Here is a 25,682-nt window from a genome sequence, read left to right as displayed (position 1 = left end):
AGAAAAGCACGCCGGCCAAAACTAAGCAGAAAGACCGCGTCCGTCCTGCGACCGTTCCGTTCCGCCTTGGTATGTTTTGGCCCTTATAGTAGGTGCATTCGATTTCACATCAACGCATGCATGCGCATTTAGACAGCAATGCACCCTGGATGAAAATGCTGCATGACGGTTAGATTTCCTGTCAAACTTCGAAATTTCGTCGACGTTGCGTTGACGAGGTGACATGTCACATGGTGTAAAACTATCGCGGGATGAATGCGGCTGCAGTCAGATCTTGCAACCTCTGCAGTTGCTTATCCCCTTCAACGCTCGTTGGCGGACTGCCTCCGAGGTCACGCGCCCATGAACTGGTTGGTCAACAACTCACTCACGTGTGTAATGAGTCTTGTCTCACACCCCTCCACAAGTTTGCGTAGGTCCCCACTTCAGCTCCTCCTTACTGCCTGTCCCCCCACTCCTCACACGTGGTGTGTTAGTAGAGCAAACAGGTGCGAGCTCATCGTCTCGTTCATATTTGTGGCCGACTGCAAATGCGCTGTATTTAATAACACCCACATCGTGACAACAAGTTCTCGCTCACGTGCTTCCGTCAACGTTGGTCGACAGCATCAAAGTCGTATGGGCTTAATAAGTGCATTCGATTTCACATCAACGCATGCATGCGCATGAAGACAGCAATGCACCCTGGATGAAAATGCTGCATGACGGTTAGATTTCCTGTCAAACTTCGAAATTTCGTCGACGTTGCGTTGACGAGGTGACATGTCACATGGTGTAAAACTATCGCGGGATGAATGCGGCTGCAGTCAGATCTTGCAACCTCTGCAGTTGCTTATCCCCTTCAACGCTCGTCGGCGGACTGCCTCCGAGGTCACGCGCCCATGAACTGGTTGGTCAACAACTCACTCACGTGTGTATATGGGTCTTGTCTCACACCTCTACACAAGTTTGCGCAGGTCCCCACTTCAGCTCCTCCTCACTGCCTGCCCCCCCACTCCTCACACGTGGTGTGTTAGTAGAGCAAACCGGTGCGAGCTCATCGTCTCGTTCATATTTGTGGCCGACTGCAAATGCGCTGTATTTAATAACACCCACATCGTGACAACAAGTTCTCGCTCACGCCCTTCGTCAATGTTGATCGACAGCAACGAAGTCATATGGGCCTACTGACGTCAAGACGTCGGCTGCAGAGTAGAGATGGGATTTATGGCTCTTTGACGGGATCCGGATCTTAGTGGCTCGTTCCTTTCAAAGAGCCGTTCAAAAAACTGGCTATTTTGGCTCTTTTTAGAAATTATTTATTCAGTGTTTAGAATGGAATATTTTGACTTCACCTAAAGGTAATTTTGTCCAAACAACAACTGATTATTCTCCTGCTTCTAAAGACCGTTTTTGCCACTCAATTGTGTTTTGTCCCAAATTTAATTACTCAGGTTGAGGTCACGTGCTTAAAATTATTGAAAAATGAACTAAATAACGGTCGAGTGGCTCCCCCAGCTGTGATCCGGTTCCCATCGTTCACTGCAGAGCCATACAGAGGGGAGAGTCAGGCAATCTCCGCTGTGTGCTAGGGCCAGCTTCCTCATTAGCAAAATTAGCTGTTTTAGCTTCTCAGTACTGCTCAGCGTTGCGAATGTTAGTGCCTAGTACAGTAGTGAGCGTAGCACACAGCAAATGCAATGCCATGCAATGCAGGGAATATGACAAGACTTGCTGTTCGTAGTAATAACTTCAGATACACATCACAGATGGTAAAACTGTTGTGATTATCACCACCGAGACAGTTGATAGTTTACATATTTGTGGTGATTACCCCTTAGTATAGTTCGCTAGTCCTTATTTTTGGCTGTTAATGTGGTGGTTCTATGTTGAGTCTATGGGAAGACAGCCGCTTTAGGCACGACCATCTCGTTGAAAGACGGGGCTGCAATTTAATTCCTGGTCCTCCAATCGCGTAACTCTCCCCTCTGTATGGCTCTGGTCGGCTGTAGTCTAAAAAGTGAAGTGTTCCTCATATTAAGTGCATTCCATTTCTCATCAACGCATGCATGCGCATTTAGACAGCAATGCACTCTGGATGAAAATGCTGCATGACGGTTAGATTTCCTGTCAAACTTCAAAATTTCGGTGATGTTGCGTTGACGAGGTGACATGTCACATGGTGTCAAACTATCGCGGGATGAATGCGACTGATGAAATGCGACGGGATGAAACGCGCCCATGAACTGATTCGTCAACAACTCACTCACGTGTGTAGGTCCCCACTTAAGCTCCTCCTTACTGCCTGTCTCCCCACTCCTCACACGTGTATGGAATAGCGGACGACGAGGTGTCCCGATATCAAGGGAAATAATGGACGAGGCGGAGCGTTCTAAACAGCCCGACGGCGCAGCCGAAGGGCTGTTCGCTTCGCCAAGTCCATTTTCCCTTGATATCGGGACACCTCGAAGGCCGCTATTCCGCTTATCACCCGGTTACCAGCATTTAAGTATTAATTTATTAGTATGTTGATCTAAGGCTTCGTGAGAAAGTAGATTCACCACTGCGCTTGGTACGTTGCCATGGGCACCACTTCCTTATCTAGTGAGACGCGCCTCTATCGGAGGCATGTAAGGACGCGTGCAGAATGTTGGTGACTTGACAACCAAATGCGATAGAATTGACGACTGGGTTTTTGACTTGACAACCAGATGCGATAGAATTAGTAACGGGGTCTTGACTAGACAACCAGATGCGATAGAACTAGTAACGGCACTTCGCCAGAAAGTTTGAGAAGAAGCAACTTGGACGCCCGCATGACATCATAGGTGTCCTGCTACCGGGGAATAAAGGACACCTGCTCAGCCAATCAGAAGACGTTGCGTCTGCTCACTGGGTGATAAGGTGCGTTAGTAGAGCAAACTGGTGCGAGCTCATCGTCTCGTTCATATTTGTGGTCGACTTTAAATGCGCTGTATTTAATAACACCCACATCGTGACAAGTTCTCGCTCACGCCCTTCGTCAATGTTGGTCGACAGCAACAGAAGTCGTATGGGGCTATTAATTCTGCAAGTGAATGTAGGCCTACTGTAGTCATAGCCTGTCTAACCATAGATGTGTATAGAAGACGTCTATACACATCTATGTGTCTAACCCTCTCTGCTGTAGTATATTATTAGAATGCTCTGTGACTGATTGGTTTAGCCTATGAGGAACTCATCACTCAGTGTTCGATATGTTTTGCCTACTCTTCAGTCTGTAGTATGTGAGCGGCAATAAAAGTCACATACAAAGTGTCTCACCAGGTAAATAAGCCTCACCGTTTTATTTTATAGAGTAACAAGTACTCAACATGGTGTCAGAAGTGGTCTTTTCTTACTCCATATGAGACGCGACACTACAATAGTTTTCGTTGATCCTCCGCTGTGGAAAGAAAAGTTTCGTTTTTTCAGTGTTTAATTTGAGCCGGAATATGCCGGAACAGGATCCCCCACGGGCCCCACCTCGTAATTTTCACCCCCCTGTGTTCCGGGACTTATTTTGGTTGATCCGGCATATAATATATTCTCGTGAATGAATAAAAAATATATATATACTATATAGTAACGGACTACCTCTGCCTCCTCAGGAGTGAGAGCGCAGCATTATCCCGTGATAGCTACATTTCCCATCTCACCGCGCAGCCTATAAAATGGGTTTGAGACTGCCAGGATCGCAACAACCACGAGCCGAGTGAGAAAGCGAGAAGGAACTATGAAGTGTGCGCTGTTCCAAATTGAGACCGACCACGCAAGTCTGCAAACAAGGGTTAGCCTACTTTGCAAAAGTGCACTACTAAAAAAAAGAAAAAGATATTTGTTGTGTTGATCTAAGTTATTTCTTATGTGTTGGTCAGTGATTTTTATTCATATGGGTCATATTTCTTGCACCTATGGTTCTAAATAGTATTATAATTTAATTGTTATTGGGGCAGGGAGTCAAGATTCACACATCATAACACCACAAAACCGCTGAGAAACTGTATTACTGATGCTGTTGCGAAGGAAGATGCTTTGCTATGCAACACTGAATTCTAATTGAAATTGAAGTATGTCCTAATGAACCCCAAAGGAGACACACCAAATTAGCATGTAATTGTGCAACATGTCCTCTAGGGAGCACTCCATAAGAATACACATTTTTGGCATTTCTCTTATGGTGGGTTTTGGTTAGACCAGTGGTTCTCAACCTTTTTTGAACAAACGCCCCCTTGACCTCATCATGGGCCTCTCAACGCCCCCTTGACCTCATCATAAGCCTGACAACACCCCCCTTAGTATTATAAAATGAAATGGACTAATGCCCCCAATGGTAGCTAAGCACCGCCCCCTCTCAGCTGTGTCCTTCTCAACGCCCCCCTAGAGCTCCCCTACGCCCCCGATGAGAAACACTAGGTTAGACAATGTGTGACGGCGCAAGTGTTTTGAGCATGCATGAAGGGCAAGCATACTCTGGCATTTTCTGTGAGGAAATGCAAGTTACATTGACATTTGAACAAATTTAACAAAATTTGAATAGTCTCTTAATCCACTGTTAGAATAAACAGTAATGTGTAACCCTACCGTGAATATTATCACTACAAGACAAATGAATGGCTGTAGGCCTATAGACCTGCAAACACCATTTTGCGCTACACACAATGTCAGTCATCTACAGATTTTGTAATGACTTTGGTTAACCCATTAAGGCACCTGCAAAAAACACCTGCTGAATGTCTAAGCCCTTTCCAGGATAAGGTGCGCTCACCTTTTCAATTTTAAAAAATCTTCAAATTTCAAGCGCCTGAATGCAGTGTATGCCGCTGCAGGCGCCAAAGGTCAAACAGTGTATATGCAGCATCAGGGTAAAATGGGTTAGCAACTGACTTAATAACAGGCATGTACCCATCAATAAATCTAAATAATATTACCAATACAGAACGCTTCACAACACTTAATACAGCAAAATTTAGAATTTTGCCACCAAAAATTAAGGAAGAAATTGGAAATAGGTGGATTTCTATGTCTACACTTCAAATAGAAATAATAACATAAATAAACATAAATTGGAAAACCACCGGGTACATCACATCCCTTCCAAACTACGTTTTCCTTTAGAAATACCCTCAAATTCCCGGAAAACTGTTGAAAACAATAATTAAAAAAACGAGAAACACTAACAGCTTGGCAATGGAATGAGATAGGAGCCCATTTATAAAGGAGTTTCAAATCTTTAATATGCAGTTAGCAGGTTCCTAGAAAATGGTGTTCATTTCACTTGCATTCTACATTGATCACAACATTACATTAGAAATCATTCATAGTCAGAGATATGGTTGAGGAAAAAAAGAGCAAGGGTTCAATCGCAGTAGTTAGGCACTCTACAGAACACACACTGAAGACACCAGTCTGTAACCATCAACACAATATTTTAGCCTGAAGGTAAACATCCTACACATTTGAAGGAAAAAAGCACCCCTAGCCCAGTATCATTTACAGGGTTCCCACTCCAAGTCAGACTTAAATTACATGGTCTTTCATGATTTCCCTGCCCTGACCATAAAACAGAATTGTCATGACCTCCCCTACAAGGAACATTTCAAACAAAACATGTTGCCCTGTGGTAATCAATTTGAGATAGCCAATCTTTCAAATTCTCTTTGAACCTGCATTTTACAGGCATGTTTGAACTGAAAAGCTTCTTGAAGATTTTGCTCTCTAGACATTTCAGACAAAACAAAAACAATAAGAGACAAGGACAAAGTTTTGCGATTACACACTGTTTACAAAATCACATGGTATTCCATGACTGGACATGCAAAATAGTCAAATCCCATGACTTTCCAAGACTGGAAAAAACTACTGAATTTCCATAACCAGTGTGAACCCTGTTTAATAAATACAGATGTTCAAAACAGGTGGAAATGTCATATACCGAGGGTAACAGCAGGTCACACTTGCAAAATTGACATTTTGCAACATTTTGACATTTGCAAAATTATTAAAAGAATGTCAAGAGAGCAAATGGCAAAACTGTGACGGCAACAAACATGATTAATTTTACCTACTCTTTAAAATCATTTACAAACCCATGAATCAAGATGAGACATTAATCATAGATGTCTTTCTTCAGATCTGAAACCCACTGACAAACCCGAAAAAAACAAGGTATGTGTGACCTGTGTAATACAGTTGAATACATCATGCTCGTTTTTCTAATGCCAAAGGCACTCAACAAAACCTCCCTGGTCATTTTTTTTCCAGCCAAGCTAAACAGGACCAATGAAAAACTATTCTGGAATAGTTTATGTTACATCAGATATATAAAAGTAATAGCTTGACATTTGATTCAAGGGTTTTTCTTCATCCGTGTATTTTAACATTCTAAACAGCTCGGAACAGCTAGTGTTTCTCAGAAGTAGATAACCGGTTCACAAGAGCTTTGTGGTCCAGACTGATGCTGGCAACCAATCCGTCATAATTTTTCTCAGACCCCTTGTAATCAATGTCTTCTCCTTTCAGAGTAGTCATGTGGCCACCAAGTGCTTTTAGAATGGCATCACCAGCACAAATGTCCCATTTTTTAATGAAGGTGGTATGCACATAGATATCTGCTTCATCGTAATCCTCGCCAGGAGGGTCAAGAAGAGCAAGCACCTTGTAACCTGTATGGATAATAAAGACAACACACATCATCAACATATATTTGAAACACAGAAAATGCATTACGTAACAGATCTGGTGAAAACACCAAAATCAAACATCTTCTATCAGAGTAAGATTACCCAAACTCCGCCCACCCAATGCAAAGGAGTGTGCTCAAGTTTGGTCTCCTAAGTGGGCGTTGTCATCTCCTTCTTCGTGTCTTTCTGTGGCATTTGGTGACGGCTTACATGAGCTTGCATGAGATGTGCGTCCATTCATTCTTAACTGTAAGACTCCAAAGGTCTCCTAACCGAAGGTCTCCTAAAGGGGCGTTCACCTGACATCACATGGATCCAGGAAATGCATGGGCTTGAAGTATCTTACTCGAAAAAAAGATGTTTACCAAAATACAGACAAACATCCATACATGTTTGTATGGGTGTATGATGGAATTCCTATTTATGAAAGAGATATTTATTTATAAGCGATGTTTTTTTTCTTTCTTTCACATCAAAATGCATGAAGGCTGTGACTACAAATCAAGCTTATTCCACCAAATATTGATTTCTGAACTCTTCCTAAGATAATACATCTCTATTGTGTTTTTAAGTTAATACCAACTTGTTTTCTTTACCTTTTTTGAGATTTGGAAACATTGCATCTTATGTGTCATTTTGACCTTTTGAGATTTTATGCAAATAAATTATCTAAATTACAATATTTTCTTTCGAAATTTGTGGAGGAAATGCTGTTGGTAGTTTATAGAATGAAATAACAATTTTTGTTTTACTCAAACACATGCCTATCCATTATAAAATCAGAAAAACTTTTGAAGTGGTCTCTCAATTTTTGCCGCGGCTGTATATGTGTGTGTGTGTGTGTGTGTGTGTGTGTGTGTGTGTGTGTGTGTGTGTGTGTGTGTGTGTGTGTGTGTGTGTGTGTGTGTGTGTGTGTGTGTGTGTGTGTGTGTGTACACAATCACAGTGGCTACTGTCCCAGGTCGTCTAAAAAGCTTCACCGAGTAGTCTCATTTTCTGGGAGGTAAATGTTAAGTCTCACACTACGTAATCACACTACGTAATTGTCCTGGTTTTCCATGATTGTATGAACCTTTCATTTTTACAATAGTAGCGTAGAATTTAGGGTCAACCATTAGAGGTCGATAGAGTTTGCATCAAATGAGAGGCACGGTACCTGGAAATCCATGACGAATATGAAAATGATTTACCTGCTCCCCCTGCTGGAATGACGACGGTATTATTTCCAAAAGCATCCTCTATGAAGCCCTTCACTTTGCCTGCATGAGAACGGGACACAATGACCTTGGGTGCACTGCTGCTGTACTTGGATCGTGCAGTGACATTGGCACCTTCATCAACCAAAGCCCAAGCTGAAAAACAAACAAACAAACAAACAAACACACACACACACTCACACACACACACACAAACACACACACACACACACACACAGCATCAATCAGTCCCTCCAGGATTTTGCACTGGGATTTTGTGATTTTTGCGGTCAAAATGTCAGATTTTGTGGCGGCATTTTCTCATTTTTTGCAAAGATTTTGCGCCCCTTTCTGGGGTTTTTTGGTAACTGAAAACCACAATCAGTCTAAGCAGGCTTAAGACAAAAGAGAGAGAGATTCAGAAACACACTTCCTTTTAATTTTCTGTAGAAATCCCAACACAAATTACATTTACAAAAGTTACATTTGGCCATGGGGGTAATTTGTCTTCGGCTCGCAGGTGTTTCTAGCCCTGCAGATGATACTGCACCGTAGACTTTCTCCGATCAGGGGCGACTGCAGACTTGACCAGTAGGCTATGAGCCTCGAGCTCGGTTCTCTCAGTGTTTCGCCAATCAGCAAACAGTTGAGAGTGGTGACGTAGAACTCACCCGCGAGCTCCGTTACTGATTGGTTAAGGTAACTATATTCACACTTTGGTTTTGTTATTTGTATGTTTGTGCGACGCTATAACGTAACAGGCATGCTAATAAACCACAACATGGGTTTTAATTTGAGTTTGGAACTTCAATTAATTTAAATGATAGAGTAAGATCAGACCATCTCCCATCGTCCACGGAGACGGATTCCTCATGGCTTTTGCCAGACTGATTGACGGAGTCAACAGTCGGCTATTCGCCCAGGCTAATGGTACGCACCAACCGCCAAAAAAAAACACCGGAGAAATGACAGCGGATGACACCGGAGGAAAAACTAAATGATTGAGAGTGTAGTCAATATGTCTGGGGATGTTTTTTTATGGTAACTTGACGTTGACAAGTCTGTAGAGCTACTGTTTTGAAAACCGAATTGTTTCACTTCTTGAGGTGCAGCCCATGCACGCACATACTAGCCTAATGATTATTTTAAAAAGAAACTGCTACATTTAACTGCGATGACTTCCCCGACTGCACTTGTGTTCTCTCTCGTGCACAGGAATGAAACAGGTAGGCTAAAGGCAGACGCCACGCCTATCATTTGGATACAACTTTTCAAGCTTTATGCAACTTTTTCACTCGAAAGCTGGCGCGGAGATGTCTGCTGCAGCGTGCATGAAGTTCACATCACAAGCGTGACAGAGGGGTCTGCATAAAGTGCCCCGGCTTGTTATGCTTCCAGCTCAAAGAAAAGCAGCCCGACTACATCAGCCCCGAGGACTGTGTTGAGCGCACCGAAGTCCAGGCTGATCACGCGCAACCACAAGCGGAACCACGAAGCACTCCAATACCAGAACACAATTTGCAGCATGCTATTCATGTCAGCAAACATAGAATAACATGTGTGCAATAAGTCTTGAGATATCCAAGCTGCAATGCAACATGCTGGATGCCAGCTGCCTATAAACTCCACAGAATGTTGAAGGGGACAAAGGGGAACATTTGCGGGAAAAATGCGGCTTTACAGGAATTACGTTGCATCGTGAAATTATGCGGAATATCATTGAATTTGCATGAATCCACGCGATCGCTGAATCGCGAAAAACTGGAGGGACTGATCAATATACAGGATCAATATACACATTTAAAAATAATTATTTACCAGGTGATTATTAAGCTTAAAACTAAATGCAACAACAAATTTAAAAAAACATGTTATTGTTAAAACTTCTTTCACACACTGATGAGTGAACTGTATGCCATCAGTCACTAACTTAATAGCCATTGAATGTGAAAATACCAAGAGGTCTGTGTGACATTCAAGTTGCCAGCAGTGCCTGGACAAGAATGGAGATCACTGCCGAACCCCCTTGAAAACCTCTGGAATGTGATCAAGAGGAAACTGGATGGTCACAAGCCATCAACCCAAGCTCAGCAACTTGAATTCTTGCACCAGGCCTGGAATAAAGTAGTAATGGAATACACTCGCCTCCAAAAGAGTTGTCGCCTACCAATCTGTTTGGAATAACAGCTAATAAACTGACTTTCAATTAAGAAGAAGTCACTCATATGAACGCTACAACCCTCTTGAATGAAAATGAATGAACAAAAACATTTTTCATGCACCAACGAAAGATTGACCCTTTAATGAGCACAGACAGGGCAGATTTTGACAAGACAAAAGTTGTGTCGCCTATCGAACATAATGTGAAAATGAGCAGATAAGTCACTTCAAAACACTTCAAATACGCAGATCGGGTGTCATACTTAATCACTGATTCACTCACACCTCTCCAGAAAATCAACTTTGGCCTTAGGTGTATGTTTAGGGTCATTGTAATCCTGGAAAGCAACACAATGAAAATCAATGGAGTTCAATGAGAGGTGGTGATATATTTGCTATTCGTAGAGCAATACATTTTTAACTTCATGATGTAATGAATGATAAAAGCCCTCACACACCAGCAGCATGCATGCAGCTCCACATAAGAGCTGTATCCCTCCCATGTTTGACTTTAGGCACCATGTATTTATTCCAAATTCTTCACCTTTAACACCAAAGAAGTCTCTCCCACTGTCCTGTCTCAAAAAAGCCAACCAAGAGTATGTCAAGCCTAATTCTGACAAAAATGAAGGCTAATGGGACTCATACTCTGAAGTCAAGATCCCAAGATCAACCATTTTAGAACTGATAGCATCAAAACTATATGGTGTTGGAGATGAAGAATATGAAAAAAGAGAAATGGTGCATAAAGTGAAACATGGTACAGATACAGCTCTTATGAGGAGCTGCATGCATGCTGCAGGTGTTTGAGGGCTTTTAACATTGATTAAATCATGAAGTTAAACATGTATTGCTCTACGAATAGCGAATATGTCACCGTCTCTCATTGAACTCCATTGATTTTCATTGTGTTGCTTTCCATGATTACAATGACCCTAAACATACACCTAAGGCCAAAGTTGATTTTCTGGAGAGGTGAGAGTGATTCAGTGATTAAGTATGACACCCAATCTGCGTATTTGAAGTGTTCTGAAGTGACTTATCTGCTCATTTTCACATTATGTTCGATAGGCGACAAAACTTTTGTCTTGTCAAAATCTGCCTGTCTGTGTTCAATAAAGGGTCAATCTTTCGTTGGTGCATGAAATTTATTTTTGTACATACATTTTCATTCGGGAGGGTTGTAGCTTTCATATGAGTGACTTTTGAAGCCAAGTGATTAATTGAAAGTCAGGTTATTAGCTGTTATTCCAAACAGATGGATAGGCGACAACTCTTTTGGAGGCGAGTGTAGAGTAATGGAATGCATACCAAAACACATGAAAGCTATGACTACAAATCAGGCTTATTCCACCAAATATTAATTTCTGAATTCTTCCTAAGTGAATACATTACTATTATGTTGTTTTAAAGTTAATATCATCTTGTTTTCTTTGCCATTTAGACACATTGCATCTTATGTGTTATTTTGACCATTTTGAGATTTTCTGCAAATAAATGATCTAAATGACAATATTATCTTTCGAAATTCGAAGGAAATGTTGTCTGAAGTTTATAGAATGAAATGACAATGTTTGATTTACTCAAACCCATACGTATCCATAATGAAATCAGGAAAAACTCTCATGGTCTCTCATTTTTTGCCGTGGCTGTACGTAAGATATGCACTTACAGACATTTTTAATAGTCGATGTTAGGGTATGGGAGGCCAAAGCTGCCACGTAAAATGACAATCACAAGAGACTAATGTTGCGGTTTCATTTTCAAAATACCAGTGCAATTGTACTGCCATACTTAAAATTAAAATGATAGTTAAGCGGGCTTGCAGAGCAAGGCCCGATTATAGTAATCTCTAAGTACGTTTATGCTTGCTTGCTTTGTTGCTTTCTTGTGCAGGGCAGTAAAAATAGAAAATGGATCTCCTCCTAGGCCTTTCGAGATAGAGACACCGTTCAAACACTAAAACGACCGGCTCGTCTTTGAGATCATTTGTTCTGCTATAGCGTGTCCGTGGCTCTTGTCGTTTTTCCGTTTTTTGGCGATTTTGTGCAAGTTTGGGTCGCCATTGAAAACAATGGTAGAACCTTCAGGAGACAGTGTTCCGTCACTCTACAGATCAGAGTGTAGGAGGCTTTTTCGGTCAAAAAACATCAACACTTTCACCAAGAAGTTTAGTTGACGCGTTGTTAGTGAGCTCTATGAGATGACTCCAAACTGTGAAAGTATCATGTCCCAACTCCCATTACTTTTTAAATGGCAGGTGTGTAAAAACTGCAGGGCTGGCCCAATGGCTTTTCCCATTGACTCTTGAAGTGCCTTTCTGAAGAGGTCAGCACATCTTCCACAAGAGGTCCATTTGTGACTGAACCATTTAGCCTATAAACTTCATTCAAAGACTGTTAGAAAGATCACACGTATGACTCCAATCTGTGAGCAGGACATGTGCCAATTCGCCTTTGGCTAAGCCCCGCCCTCTTTAGTTACAGTTGCTAGGTCGGACAGATACATTTTCAATGCTGAGATATCAACGTGATTTATGCAGTGACTGCAAATCGCAGCAGTTATTCACTCCTAATAAATAAAAAACGCATTCATAGTATTGTGAATAGGCTATAAGTATTTATTTTCTGAACGGTCATGCGATGCATCACAGCTATGGGCTCTTCTATGGGTATAGGCATTGTAACCAGCACCATGGTAAGCTGAGCTCGCATATCTTTTGAGCCCTGACTCAAACTTGATTGACGAAAACGAAATCACACAACGTGATGGCTATGGTCATCTTCAAAGCTACAACGGCAGTGTGTAACATTGACGTTTGGCGTTTATATCTTCAGTAGGCCTAGCTTAACAAAATAACGTCCATCAGCTGGTCAAAACACTCCAGCCGTGACCGATAGTTAACTTTGCTAGCAGTGTTTCTTCATTAATTAGGTCAGAAATCCAAAATCCTACTCTGAAACAGGTTCGTGGTTTGCTTACAACCTTACTGAAAAGTGACACGAATGAGATGGTGGCATGATCGGAGCACACAAAGTATGTTTTTGATCCGTGTGCTTTCAAGTCGAGTGTGAGGCTGCCGAGACCCTTCAAGGCAGACTATCCAGCTGCTAGTAATAGCCTATTAGTAGGGTTTTAGGTAAAGAGGAAAGCGATTACCGGTCCCGTTACATCGCGGGGAAACTTGCACCTTTGTCACAAATACCCCAGGCACAATTTCCAATCATATTTTAATAATAATACGACCGTATCTCGCTAACTACTTGAAAACATGCGATTTCAGCATTGAGTTCAATGGAGCGCTGTCAAAACTGTCCGAGGTTTGTCCGAGGTTGTCCTTTTGCTGCGCTGTGATTGGTCAAAAAGCACTTAAGGGCGGGCCTTAGCCAAAGGTGAATTCTTTTTAGTTTTTTAACAACAGCAATCTTAAGACCTAGAAACTGTTTTTGATTCTGCCCTCTGCCTTAGAGCACCATACTAACTGCCATACAGTCAATCAGAACAGGTGCTGCCAATAAAAGGTTCCATCTCAACTGTCACTTTCTCTCAACATTCTATTCTTAACGAGCACCTGCAACTACCATTCTGGAAGTCTATTGTTCAGCTCTTTAATGCAATCTGATATTGTCTTGCTGGAATGTTTATGACAGCCAGCTGCTTGGCTCAATGGTAAATGTGCTGGATTAGAGATATGGAGGTTGTGAGTTCGAATCCCACTCGGACCCATGATGATTTTCAAAATTATATCATATGCAGTGTTCCTTAGCCAACTTAAAATACCATGTATGTCATTTAGTATATCCCCAAAACGCGGAGCTACAACACTTTCAAGATGGCTGAATCCAAGATGGCTGAATTGTTTGGCCCATAACTTCTGACTGGGTGGATGGATTTTTTCCAACATTTCTTTTAGCTTTGTTTTCTCAATAGTAGTTTGTTTTTAATTTAGGGATAGAGATATCAAAAATAAAATTGCTCAACTCTGCCCCAAAAGGCAAGCCCACTTCCAGCATTTTCTGTGAGAATGCAATCTAGTTCCATTTGGCTTTTCCTTTTCATGACAGTTATTTGTGTCAAAAAATAAATTGAAAAAACACATTTGTTATTTTATTTTCATTACAATCATGGTATAATACTGCCAAATATTAAAATGTAAAAAATATATGGGAAAATGCGAGTCCACACTTCTTTTTCCTCTCACCATGCACAATGTATGCTGGAAGATGGAAATTAAAAATGAAAACAGATGGGAGTTTGCAATTTCGTTTTCATCTCCCTTTTGCATTTTCATTTTCAAGATCACAACTTGCAAATGGCTCATTATGTTAATGAGATCAATGTGGGTGGTGCTCTGGTGAGGACAAATGAACAGCAGCATTAAAAGTTTGCTTGGCTGTGTGCTCATAAGGGTCTGCCTACTGTGTCCAGTCCTGCAGGTGGAGCTGTGGGCTGCCATGAACAGGAACAATCTGTGGGCAAATGGATGAGGCCACAGATTTTTTTCTAGGAAGACCAGATATGGCAGGACTCACTAGATTCACGTCGTGACGACCGGGAGGGCTGTATTTGCGCCTTGAGTCATTCAGAATGACAGCTGGTAGGCTACATGGAGTGCGTATACATGCAGTTCAGTATCCCGATTATGATCGGGATATTAAGTATCCCGAATTTGCGTTTGCGCATATAAACACTTCAGTATCCCGAATAAGCCCTTATTTGGGATACTGAGAAATCGGGATATGCTAGGTGGAGATTTCCAAAAGAAGCCGGGATACTGACGCATGTATACACCTTATCCCGAATATAGGGGCTTCCCATGGAACGCTGTAGCTGGTATCCAGGCTACACGCATTTGAAGAGAATTCTATAACGGCCAAGAATGTAGACTGGGATATAACGTTCTATGCGCATATAAACACCTTATCCCGAATATGATCATAACCGGGATATGCCTCATATTCGGGATACTGAACTGCATGTAAACGCACTCATGTTCTCAGTTGAAGTACACCATCAAATGAACTATAGTAGACCTATTGGTTATTCAAGCAACGCATTTAACATAAGTTACTTAAAGTAATTTTGCAAACGACACCCTGATGCAACCACATTTATCTTGGCAACTAATTACACTGGTAAAGCTTTTTAGAAAGCTATGTTTCTTCACATTTTGCATGCAGACGGCCTCGGAACAAAACATTGATACTTCTGTATGAATAATCTTTATCTAGCCTCTTGAACAGCATATTTGTAGCCCAGCGCATATAATGACAGCGATCAGAAGATATTTTACCTGTTAGTTGTTAATTGAATGATTTTTACTTAGATACCCCAGGTCAAAATTTTGTACTTAAGTGTATTTGAAATATATTTAATTTTCGATAAGTATATTTTAAGTACACTATATTTTGTAAGTACAGTACTTAAATATGTTTTTAAAAATATACTTATAATTGAGTGTATTTTAATCACATTTTAAATACATTTATATTTTTAAAGTAATGTACTTACATATAGTTTTAAAAAATGTACTATTAGTGTATTGCATTTTAAATGTATTTTAAGTGTATTTGTATTTTTAAAGTAATGTGCTAATGTGTGGTATTAGAAAATAAACTATTAGTGTATTGTATTTAAGTGTATTTTAAGTGTATTTGTATTTTTTTAAGTAATGTGCTAAAGTGTGGTATTACAAAATACACTATTAGTGTATTGTATTTAAAGTATAGTTTAAGTGTATTTGTATTTTTAAAGTAATGTGCTAAAGTGTGGTATTAGAAAATATACTATTAGTGTATTGTATTTAAGTGTATTTTAAGTGTATTTGTATTTGTATACAATAAAAGTCTACTCTACTCTACTCTGAGTTGAGGCTATAAAAGAGGGACTTCCTGTTGGCGCACATTCTTTTCCACTCTGACTGGGCACACTCGTCTGTCAGGACTGCTTGGTAAATGCTGACGACATCTTCACCCTTGACACATTGACACACGAATAATGAGCACAGGAGCAGTCTGAACTCAATGTGTAAGTGAAGGGAGTGGCATTGACACAGGCTATTCTGTGCCATCAGGCCCTAGGCCCTACAAAATCCTACTCCTCACATACAAATCCCTCCATGCTCTTGCTCCCCAGTACCTCTGCGATCTCATCCAGCACCATTGCCAATTAAGGTCCCTGAGGTCCTCTGGCGTGGATCCACTTCTCATCCCCCGGTCCGGGCTACGGACTTTTAGCGACAGAGCCCACCCTTTGGAACAGTCTACCTCTCCATACCCGCCAAGCCCCCACACTGGCAACGTTCAAAAAGCGCCTCAAATCACACTTATTCTCTGAGGCCTATGGACCTTAACCACTCTGCCCCCCAACTCCACTTCTACCCCTCCTCTCTTCTCCCCCTATTCCCTTGCCCCATCTCATTTTGTAAAGCGACCTTGGGTTACTGGAAAGTATGTAAAAAGTATTAAATTATGATGATTATAATTATTATTCTGTCTTATTACCACAGCCTTTTGTTCTTTTTATTTTTCTAATCTGGAATGAAACCCAATGCAAGAATACAAGAGGACATATTTAGAGAATAAACTAGTGCTGACTCACACTAGTGAATATTGAATGCTATCAGCAATGTACTTGTACATTGCAGCTTCTGTGAAAAGCTGGTCATACTGTATTTGTAGATAGATTAATGGGTTTACTTAGTAAATAACCTCCACAAATCGAAGTTGGCCTGACTGTACTTTCTCTAGTAACAGTGACAGCATTAATCCATAGGTCCACACACTTTGCCCCAACTATATTATTTTAAAAAGGGATTGTGGCCTATCAGCGAGTTCTCTCACAAGCGAGGCCATAACCTGTAGCGACTGCCAGCACGACAGTGTGAACACAGCATGGCCCTGGAGTTTGGGGATGTGGTCAGCGGAAGAATGCACCAAACCAGCCTGAAGTACACCAGTGCGCGAAAGAGTCTAATAACGCGCAGCCGGCTAATGACCTATGCATAAAGCAAAAGCTACAATGAAATTGTTTTTTAAAAAGTGTATTATTGTTTTGCCCCCTACTGAGAATCTTAAGAGAAATCTGAAAATAGCTGTTCACAGTCACATTCTCAGTCCAACTACATTGAAGGTGTTTTGCAAAGAAGAAGTGCGCAAAATGCAGCTTGATGAATTAAGACATCTAATTAAAAAACAGGAAATTTACCAACAATTAATTTCCCAAGCTGTACACCCATCACAGGTGCATGTATACAATGAATACAGACAGATCATCATTATTATCATGCTTATTATCAATATGAACACATCCATACTGGTAAAATATCAATCCTACAGCATCAGTGTGCAGTAGTATCACCACGTTGGCGAAACTTATTTGTTAGCATGGTTCTTTTGATTTTCTTCCTTGGGTTTTGTAAACAAATCCATGTCATCCCTCTTCTGGTCCACTGCCTGTTTTGTATTGTACCTATCTTACAGATATTAGGGGAATAACATGGGGTATACTAAGGGTGGATTTAGTGTATGTTTAACAACTTCTACTATTAGTCACAAAATCTGCATTTGGGTGGTTGACGTGACGCCTTGTTTTTACGTAACATTGATTAAAAACCTACAAAACTGTTATTTTTCCTCTTAAAACAAATGTAAATGAAAGAAGATGTGGTACATTCTGTTTCATATTAGTCTCAGATGAGAAGAAACATTTCTGTTAAGATTTATGTAAAGGTTTGTATGTCAAATGTGGGTCATTTCACGTGAAATCAGACACTTTGGGACCCGACCGACCCGGATTTCAATCATACTTGGTGTGCCTTTTCAGTAGCAAGGTAGCACCCCAGAACTGCATTGGTTTGAATCTGACACTAATATTAAGGGAGAAACAGACAAGGAAAGGTTCACATGTGAGGGTAGGACACTATACATTCAGCCTTGAATATATCAGTCAGTGTTAGTCACAAAAAGATGCCTGTGGTGTTGTTTGAAAGCTCTTTTCTGGCTCTACATAGTACACAATCACCTTGGAATACAACTACTCTCAGAATATGAATTATGATAAATTGAAAAATTAAAAATTGAATATCTAAAAAACTCATATTTTAAAATGGCCAGTTCCTTGTCCAAACGTAGCCGGCAATGTCATGAGCAGCACCTTAAATGCTGGTGTTCGTTTTGTTATTCATTTCAGAGAGAAGTTGACTCACAAATATGGCATCATACAGACCACTTACTAATAATATGGTAATACCATAGTAGCATCACATGACAAAACAAAAACAAAACAAAAATGGTCAGTGTCCATGGTCCCAGGTTTCAGAAACTAAGGCAGATGTCCATTTATACACACCAAATGATGATATGTGAATGTTTGAACATTCCTTCGCTGTGTACCTGTGCCATCTTCCCTTTACCGTACTTTAAAGAGATAATCAATGGCTACACTCTCATTTTGTACTCTACCAGTGCATTTGAAGCAGCAGCTGTGTCTTTTGTAGATAATGTATAAGTACGTCCCGTTGCAGTTACAGGTTCCACTACCAGAAGCACATCCTGATGATCCATGACAGTCTATCTGGTCTGAAGGGAAAAGTGAAGGATGGAGATGGCCCATGAGGATGCAGGAAGTTCAGTTTCACCTCTCCAGTGCTCGGCATACATTCCTCAGCACATGCTAGCCACCAGTTGCCATCATATACAGCTACAACATACCCTTTGATGCTTGAAAATGTAACACATTCCTTTACTGAGCTCACTCTTTCAACTCTGCCTTCTCTGAATGCTCAAAATGGCCTAACTTCCACTGTGTCCATTGACAATGGGCAGAAGCTGTGTAGTTTTTGAGTACCTGGAATAGTTCTTGCAGATTCAAACCTTTTCAACAGGTTCTCAGCTTCATGATGGTACATCTCTGTTGTGGCAAACTGGCAATGGATGTTCTTGACATTATCCTTGACAAATTCAAACAGTTGGTATGGCGTTATAATTTAATTGTCAATAGGACGTTGCAGACTTGCTCGTGCAGCAAGCCATTTAACTGTCCCTCCAACGCCATCACATGGACCTTTGCCATGTGATGTGGCAAAAAAGTGCCACTCTGCAGGTATGTGAAAATCTGCCTCGTGGTGGCACAAATTTGTTGTAATTTTAAGGTTCTTATATTGTGCAGGAAGTCTGCAACGTCCTATTGACAATTAAATTGTAACGCCATACCAACTGTTTGAATTTGTCAAGGATAATGTCAAGAACATCCATTGCCAGTTTGCCACAACAGATATGTACCATCATGAAGCTGAGAACTTGTTGAAACGGTTTGAATCTGCAAGAACTATTCCAGGTACTCAAAAACTACACAGCTTCTGCCCATTGTCAATGGACACAGTGGAAGTTAGGCCATTTTGAGCATTCAGAGAAGGCAGAGTTGAAAGAGTGAGCTCAGTAAAGGAATGTGTTACATTTTCAAGCATCAAAGGGTATGTTGTAGCTGTATATGATGGCAACTGGTGGCTAGCATGTGCTGAGGAATGTATGCCGAGCACTGGAGAGGTGAAACTGAACTTCCTGCATCCTCATGGGCCATCTCCATCCTTCACTTTTCCCTTCAGACCAGATAGACTTGTCATGGATCATCAGGATATGCTTCTGGTAGTGGAACCTGTAACTGCAACGGGACGTACTTATACATTATCTACAAAAGACACAGCTGTTGCTTCAAATGCACTGGTAGAGTACAAAATGAGAGTGTAGCCATTGATTATCTCTTTAAAGTACGGTAAAGGGAAGATGGCACAGGTACACAGAGAAGGAATGTTCAAACATTCACATATCATCATTTGGTATGTATAAATGGACATCTGCCTTAGTTTCTGAAACCTGGGACCATGGACACTGACCATTTTGTTTTGTTTTTGTTTTGTCATGTGATGCTACTATGGTATTACCATATTATTAGTAAGTGGTCTGTATGATGCCATATTTGTGAGTCAAATTCTCTCTGAAATGAATAACAAACCGAACACCAGCATTTTAGGTGCTGCTCATGACATTGCCGGCTACGTTTGGACAAGGAACTGGCCATTTTAAAATATGAGTTTTTTTAGATATTCAATTTTTAATTTTTCAATTTATCATAATTCATATTCTGAGAGTAGTTGTATTCCAAGGTGATTGTGTAATATGTAGAGCCAGAAAAGAGCTTTCAAACAACACCACAGGCATCTTTTTGTGACTAACACTGACTGATATATTCAAGGCTGAATGTATAGTGTCCTACCCTCACATGTGAACCTTTCCTAGTCTGTTTCTCCCTTAATATTAGTGTCAGATTCAAACCAATGCAGTTCTGGGGTGCTACCTTGCTACTGAAAAGGCACACCAAGTATGATCGAAATCCGGGTCGGTCGGGTCCCAAAGTGTCTGATTTCACGTGAAATGACCCATGTCCTGTGGAGTGACTGTAACATTAATGAAACCTGGAATATATAATATATATATAAATTAACCAACAACATTTTGAATAATATATGAAGCATTTGGCATGATTGCATAAATATTAACCTTATATTAAAATATATGAATGTGAAAAAAACTCAATACAGTAATATTAACTACAAGTTCAATTTTGTAACACAAATTGCGTCCTGCAGGGTGACATGTATGTCAGGTTTGTGGATGGGCAGCTGCAAGGCCAACTACAAGGGTATTAAAGACAGGCACCTAACCAGTCAGTACCCAAGTTATTGGAGAGTGCTGTGGAAGTTTAAAGTGACTATTAACCTCTTAATATGTATACATATTGGAATGTTTCTGTCACGCAATGCTTAGGTTCATTTTATGGTGTCCTGTGGTGTGACTGCTCTTATAAAAAGGAAAAAAGTTTTTTTATAAATGAAAACACATATTAAGATTATTAAACACAATATCATTATCTAGTTAGCATGAACCAAGAGGTCAGTCATGTATACAAAATGATTACATGGCCACAATGCAGTGAATTTCCTGTGGTGTGACTTCATGTCCTGCGGTGTGACATGCTTATGCAAAGTGTTACTCAATCCTTACTTGTTTTTCATGTATCATGCAAGGATATAAGGATACCAGGAGATTGATTTGTCACATTCACACAATTACTACAAGTAATACAGTGAAACCATGCAGTGAAATCACAGTTGTTTGCCTGTACAATGCATATGTGTGTGTGGGTGGGAAGTTGTGTGTGTGTGTGTGTGTGTGTGTGTGTGGGGGGGGGGGGGGGGGGGGGGGGGGGGGGGGACAATAGTACAATAGTACAAAGGAACAATAGTACAAAGAGCATGGGGGATAAGTTTGTGCAGAATATTATTGATTTTATTGTATCTTACAGAAATGTCACACCAAGGATGTCACACCGCATGGCACATTTTTCAAAAAATGGCAAAAAGTAGGCAGAATTCCACAGACCACTAAGAGCTTTATTTTTTTCAATTTTTTTTATCAATTTTTCCCATCATTTTTTTCAGGAATTGGAATAACTTTTTTGTGTTACGCCCTTAAACGTCAACCACCCATTTATAAAGCATTGAATTACAGCCATGTTACATTTATGAGGAACTCAAATTGATTGATTAAGGTGTTCCTTTTTCCTTCATGAATATTACAAGTTAACATTGTAAGTGTGGAATCTATGTGTGTATCTAATCTATGTGTGTATCTTACCTGTGTATTGTGTGAAAGGGCTGTGAATCACACCAATGACAGGTTTGCCATCTACAGCCACACAGACCATAGTTGTAACATATTTCCTGAGGTTCTCTGTGGAGACAGAAAAAAGCACAAAACACACAAAAGTTCAAATTTCATGACATACCCTAATTTTCCATACCATAAGTCACTTTCTTCATGGGGGTCACAGCTATGGCCCCATTAAGAAAAACTCAAAATGGGTGCCACTTACATTCCAGTGCAACTTATAAAAGTTTTTTTCTTCGATATAATATCTTCATTATTTTGTACTAATGCTTTTTTTCTGTGTGGAGGAACTTGCAGTCAAAAAACACACAACATCATCATTGTTACTTTTGAGATGCAATTTCCTCAATTCTCATATATTGTTGATCCTGGAAATTGAAGCATTTTCACACAGACATACACGATATATAGGCTAAACAAAGAAGTTATAAAGCGAATATTGTCATTCTAAAAGCGGAGACAGTCAAGTAGGCTGTCAGCGAAAGGAGGGAGAAGGAGAGAGTTAGTTCAGAGTTGAACGAATTAATGACAACAGTTTTAAAATAATTTTCATTGTGTGAAGGGCCACTACTACATAACATAATGCCTATTATTTGTATCCTCAGTATAATGGGTGTTTAGTATAGCCAATTCATTTTGTTCTTCTGATGGCTGGTCACACCGGTGCAACCATCTTTTTAGTCACACTTTTTAAAAAAGAAATCTTATCAAAACAAAACCATGAAACTGACTCATTACAGACACTCCCAACTAGGGATTGGCATTCAAAGATTTTTCTTTGTCTGTATTCGGGAGGGTTAATGACTTATATGATTTATATTAAAAATAATCACATATTTCAAAAGGGGTGTGCGATCTGACAATGTTAAAGCCAAAATGGAGAAATCGTTTAGATTGCGTGGCCAAAGAGTGCAGGGTAAAAAGTAAACAATACCTGTGTACTCTTGTGTTGCATCTAGTGGGTCAATCCAAACAATGATCTTATCTGCATCCACTTCTTTACTTGTTTTTATCTTCTGCTGGACATCACTGGGAATTTTACGAGACCACAAAACATCGTGATTTTCCACTTCATCGTGCTCCTCCGAATTAACCTACATTGGTGGAAGTATAAAAACATTATGATTAGGGTGTGTTAAAAATATCGATATTGAGATACATCGTCACAGGCCTCTTCACGATACATTTATTGTATCAGAGGCATCAGTGTCAATATTTCATTTTAATAAGATACATTGACCAAGTTGGAATTCGCTACACAGCAACTGGCATTCGTGATGCGCATCACATCATCAACAGTATAGGCCAACAGTTTTGTGGAGGCCGTGTTCACAACAGTTTAACTGTTGCTCTACAGAACAAATTAACATTTTGTTAAATACATGTGTCTGTTTTCTTAAAAATTAAAAAAAAGAAAGAAAAAAAAACATTGCAGTATCACCGTGTCGGGATGCACATATACGTGTCGTATCGTGACCCCTGTATCAGGATGTGTATCCAATCTCGAGGTGGTTGGCAATACCTACCCCTAGTTGTGATAGTGCTACATAAAAATATCCGGAATTCATCACTTAGAGTACTTACACACAACCCAGAGGTTGGACTGATGCATCCCTACAAAAGGTCTCCACAATCTAGCCGAACGTGAAAACCAATCATGAAATGTAACTCCAAATCAACAATCCTTAAGTAATTGTTAAATCGATTGCAGTCAACAAACCTCCCTACATTGAGGTCAAACAAAACCACCAAAGTTGAACTTTAGGCAATTTCAGTAATTAGCATGAATATGTAGACTGCTAGGTGAATAGGCTGAAAATTATCACCATGAAACTTTCTCAAATGATTACTGATGATGAGAAGAAAACATATATTTTTATGTTAAGATATGCAAATGATGGCATACTTCATAAATGATGTGCTACTTTGCATACACACAAAATCAGCGTTGTATAGTAAAGTCAGGCTCCATTTTTTCTGTGGGTAAAACATGGGGATTGATTTGGTTAAAAGCTTTTGAGGAACCTGGTCAAGATGCAGTGTTGACCTGTCGATGGATGAACTAGGTTAAGCTTAGGTGTTCCATGCCAAACAGGCTTACATCAGGCATACACAGTGGACAAACCCCAAAGAGCTGTAGGCCTACAACTATAAACATTAAGCTTACACAACATAACATGCCCATCTATGAATGCACTGTAACTACAAGAGCATTATGCGGGTATGTAAGGCCCAAACCATCGGAGGCAGAAGAACAAGATCTCATTTAACGGACCGTATCTTAACAAAAAACAATTCACAGTTCATGAGGGTAAAGAGCAAGAAGATAAGAGAATGACAAAACAAATTATAGAGATGGTGAAGGCTATGTGGTTGTTATGTGTTTACATAGTGCGAGTACAAGTAGGCGATTCCCAGATTGACGCTCCCAACTCAGGACGCTCCCATTTCATCTCGCTCCCACTAGCCAGACTATCGGTACCACCGCCATATGACGGAGCCAGTTATCTTGTTGATGTTAGTTTTTTGTTTCTAACCCTAACCTTAACCCTAAACCTAACCTTAACCCTAAATCTAACCATAACCCTAAACCTAACCCTAACCCTAACCCTAAATTGCTTGTATGTGGCAGTATATGATAATACGTGAAATATAATCGGGTGGGACCGCACGTCCGGGAGTGATAGAAACACCTGGGACCGCACGTCCGGGAGCGATCTCAGTTGGGAGTCTCCATCCCCTTACCCAAGTAGGCTAGGCCTACAATACTTGGGAATGGGCACCACAGAAATTGAGCGGACGAGTGCGGTCTTACCTGAAGAAATGGGTATGTGTCTTTGAAGAGGTAATACATTTTGCGATGAGAACTCAGATCTCCTTCTGTTAGTTTCTCACTGGCCCCTTCCTTGGTCTTCCCCTTGGACCTCTCTTCGAGAGCACTGTCCTCACGAATTCTCTTCACTTCGAGTCCACCTGCGACAGCAGCTTCGATAGAAAGAGCTAATAAATCCCGCAAATTCACTTTTTTCTGCTGTCTGAAGGAATTTATTCTGCTTGATATCACTCCTGCGTAGAGGTGATAAATGACTCCCACTGCTAGCAAACAGAACACAGCCACACCAAGAGGGGACAATCTGATACCCATGGGTGCCATCGCGAAGCTCTACTTGCAACTGAGCTAACAACTAAGTGGCTGGTGGTGTCGACTGCCAGACAATGTTATAGTCTACCGATTGCCTACTCCTGTCTTGCTGGAGAACTGCTAACTATCTGATTCCGCAACGAATATGACTTGGAGAGGGCATACTTCAAAATCGCCAACGTAATACGTTGTGTACCCCTACCGACGGTTATATTGTTGTCGTTAGCATTACACTGACAACAATGTCAATAGAAAATAAAATGTAATACGAGGCTGAATGGAGATCCTGAGAAGCCAGGTTAAAAGGAACACGTCTGCAGCAGAAAATGTTTTTCGCTTTTAACTCAACAGCTGAACAGCTTTTGCGCCAATGTTAACATGACTGTCAGCACAAGAAAAGAAACAACTGTGCAGAGATATCCACTGTTACAGGTCCGCCACGCAAACTTCACTACTTCCACGTCCTCACAGAGCGAAGCAATTGGTCCACTGAACTTCCTGTCACGCTTTTCAGCTTTCAAAATAAAAGTTGGTATCGCAAAATCGAATACAGTAGAAATAAAACTGTTTATGCCTACTCCAATTTCTGGTCATCATCACTATCATAAATGTATTAACGTTTTTCATGCGAAGAGCTATGGCTGGTAGCCTATTATAAGAGAGAGTATTGTCAAGTAATTTGTATAAGGGATGAGAGCAATGAATGGGTCGCTGCTGCAGAATTAAATGATGCTATGGAGCATGACTCAAGGTTTAATAACACTTTCAAAGCCTCAAA

General features: G+C 40.5%; 1 protein-coding gene across 1 annotated transcript; it reads right to left on the bottom strand.

Annotated features, from left to right (window-relative positions):
• Positions 1-5,874: 5,874 nt before the first annotated feature.
• bpnt2 (3'(2'), 5'-bisphosphate nucleotidase 2) lies at positions 5,875-25,368 on the bottom strand. The gene is made up of 5 exons (XM_063218200.1): positions 24,578-25,368; positions 22,697-22,856; positions 21,730-21,825; positions 7,871-8,032; positions 5,875-6,662 (listed from the first exon to the last, which is right to left on the bottom strand). Exons 1-5 carry the CDS (start codon positions 24,914-24,916, stop codon positions 6,400-6,402), a joined length of 1,020 nt encoding a protein of 339 aa, XP_063074270.1. The 5' UTR covers positions 24,917-25,368; the 3' UTR covers positions 5,875-6,399.
• Positions 25,369-25,682: the final 314 nt, after the last annotated feature.

The sequence above is a fragment of the Engraulis encrasicolus genome, chromosome 16, assembly GCF_034702125.1.
Source record: "Engraulis encrasicolus isolate BLACKSEA-1 chromosome 16, IST_EnEncr_1.0, whole genome shotgun sequence".
NCBI classification, from domain to species: domain Eukaryota; kingdom Metazoa; phylum Chordata; class Actinopteri; order Clupeiformes; family Engraulidae; genus Engraulis; species Engraulis encrasicolus.
The sequence above is the reverse complement of the archived record's forward strand: the minus strand, read 5'-3'. Positions and strand labels throughout refer to the sequence as shown.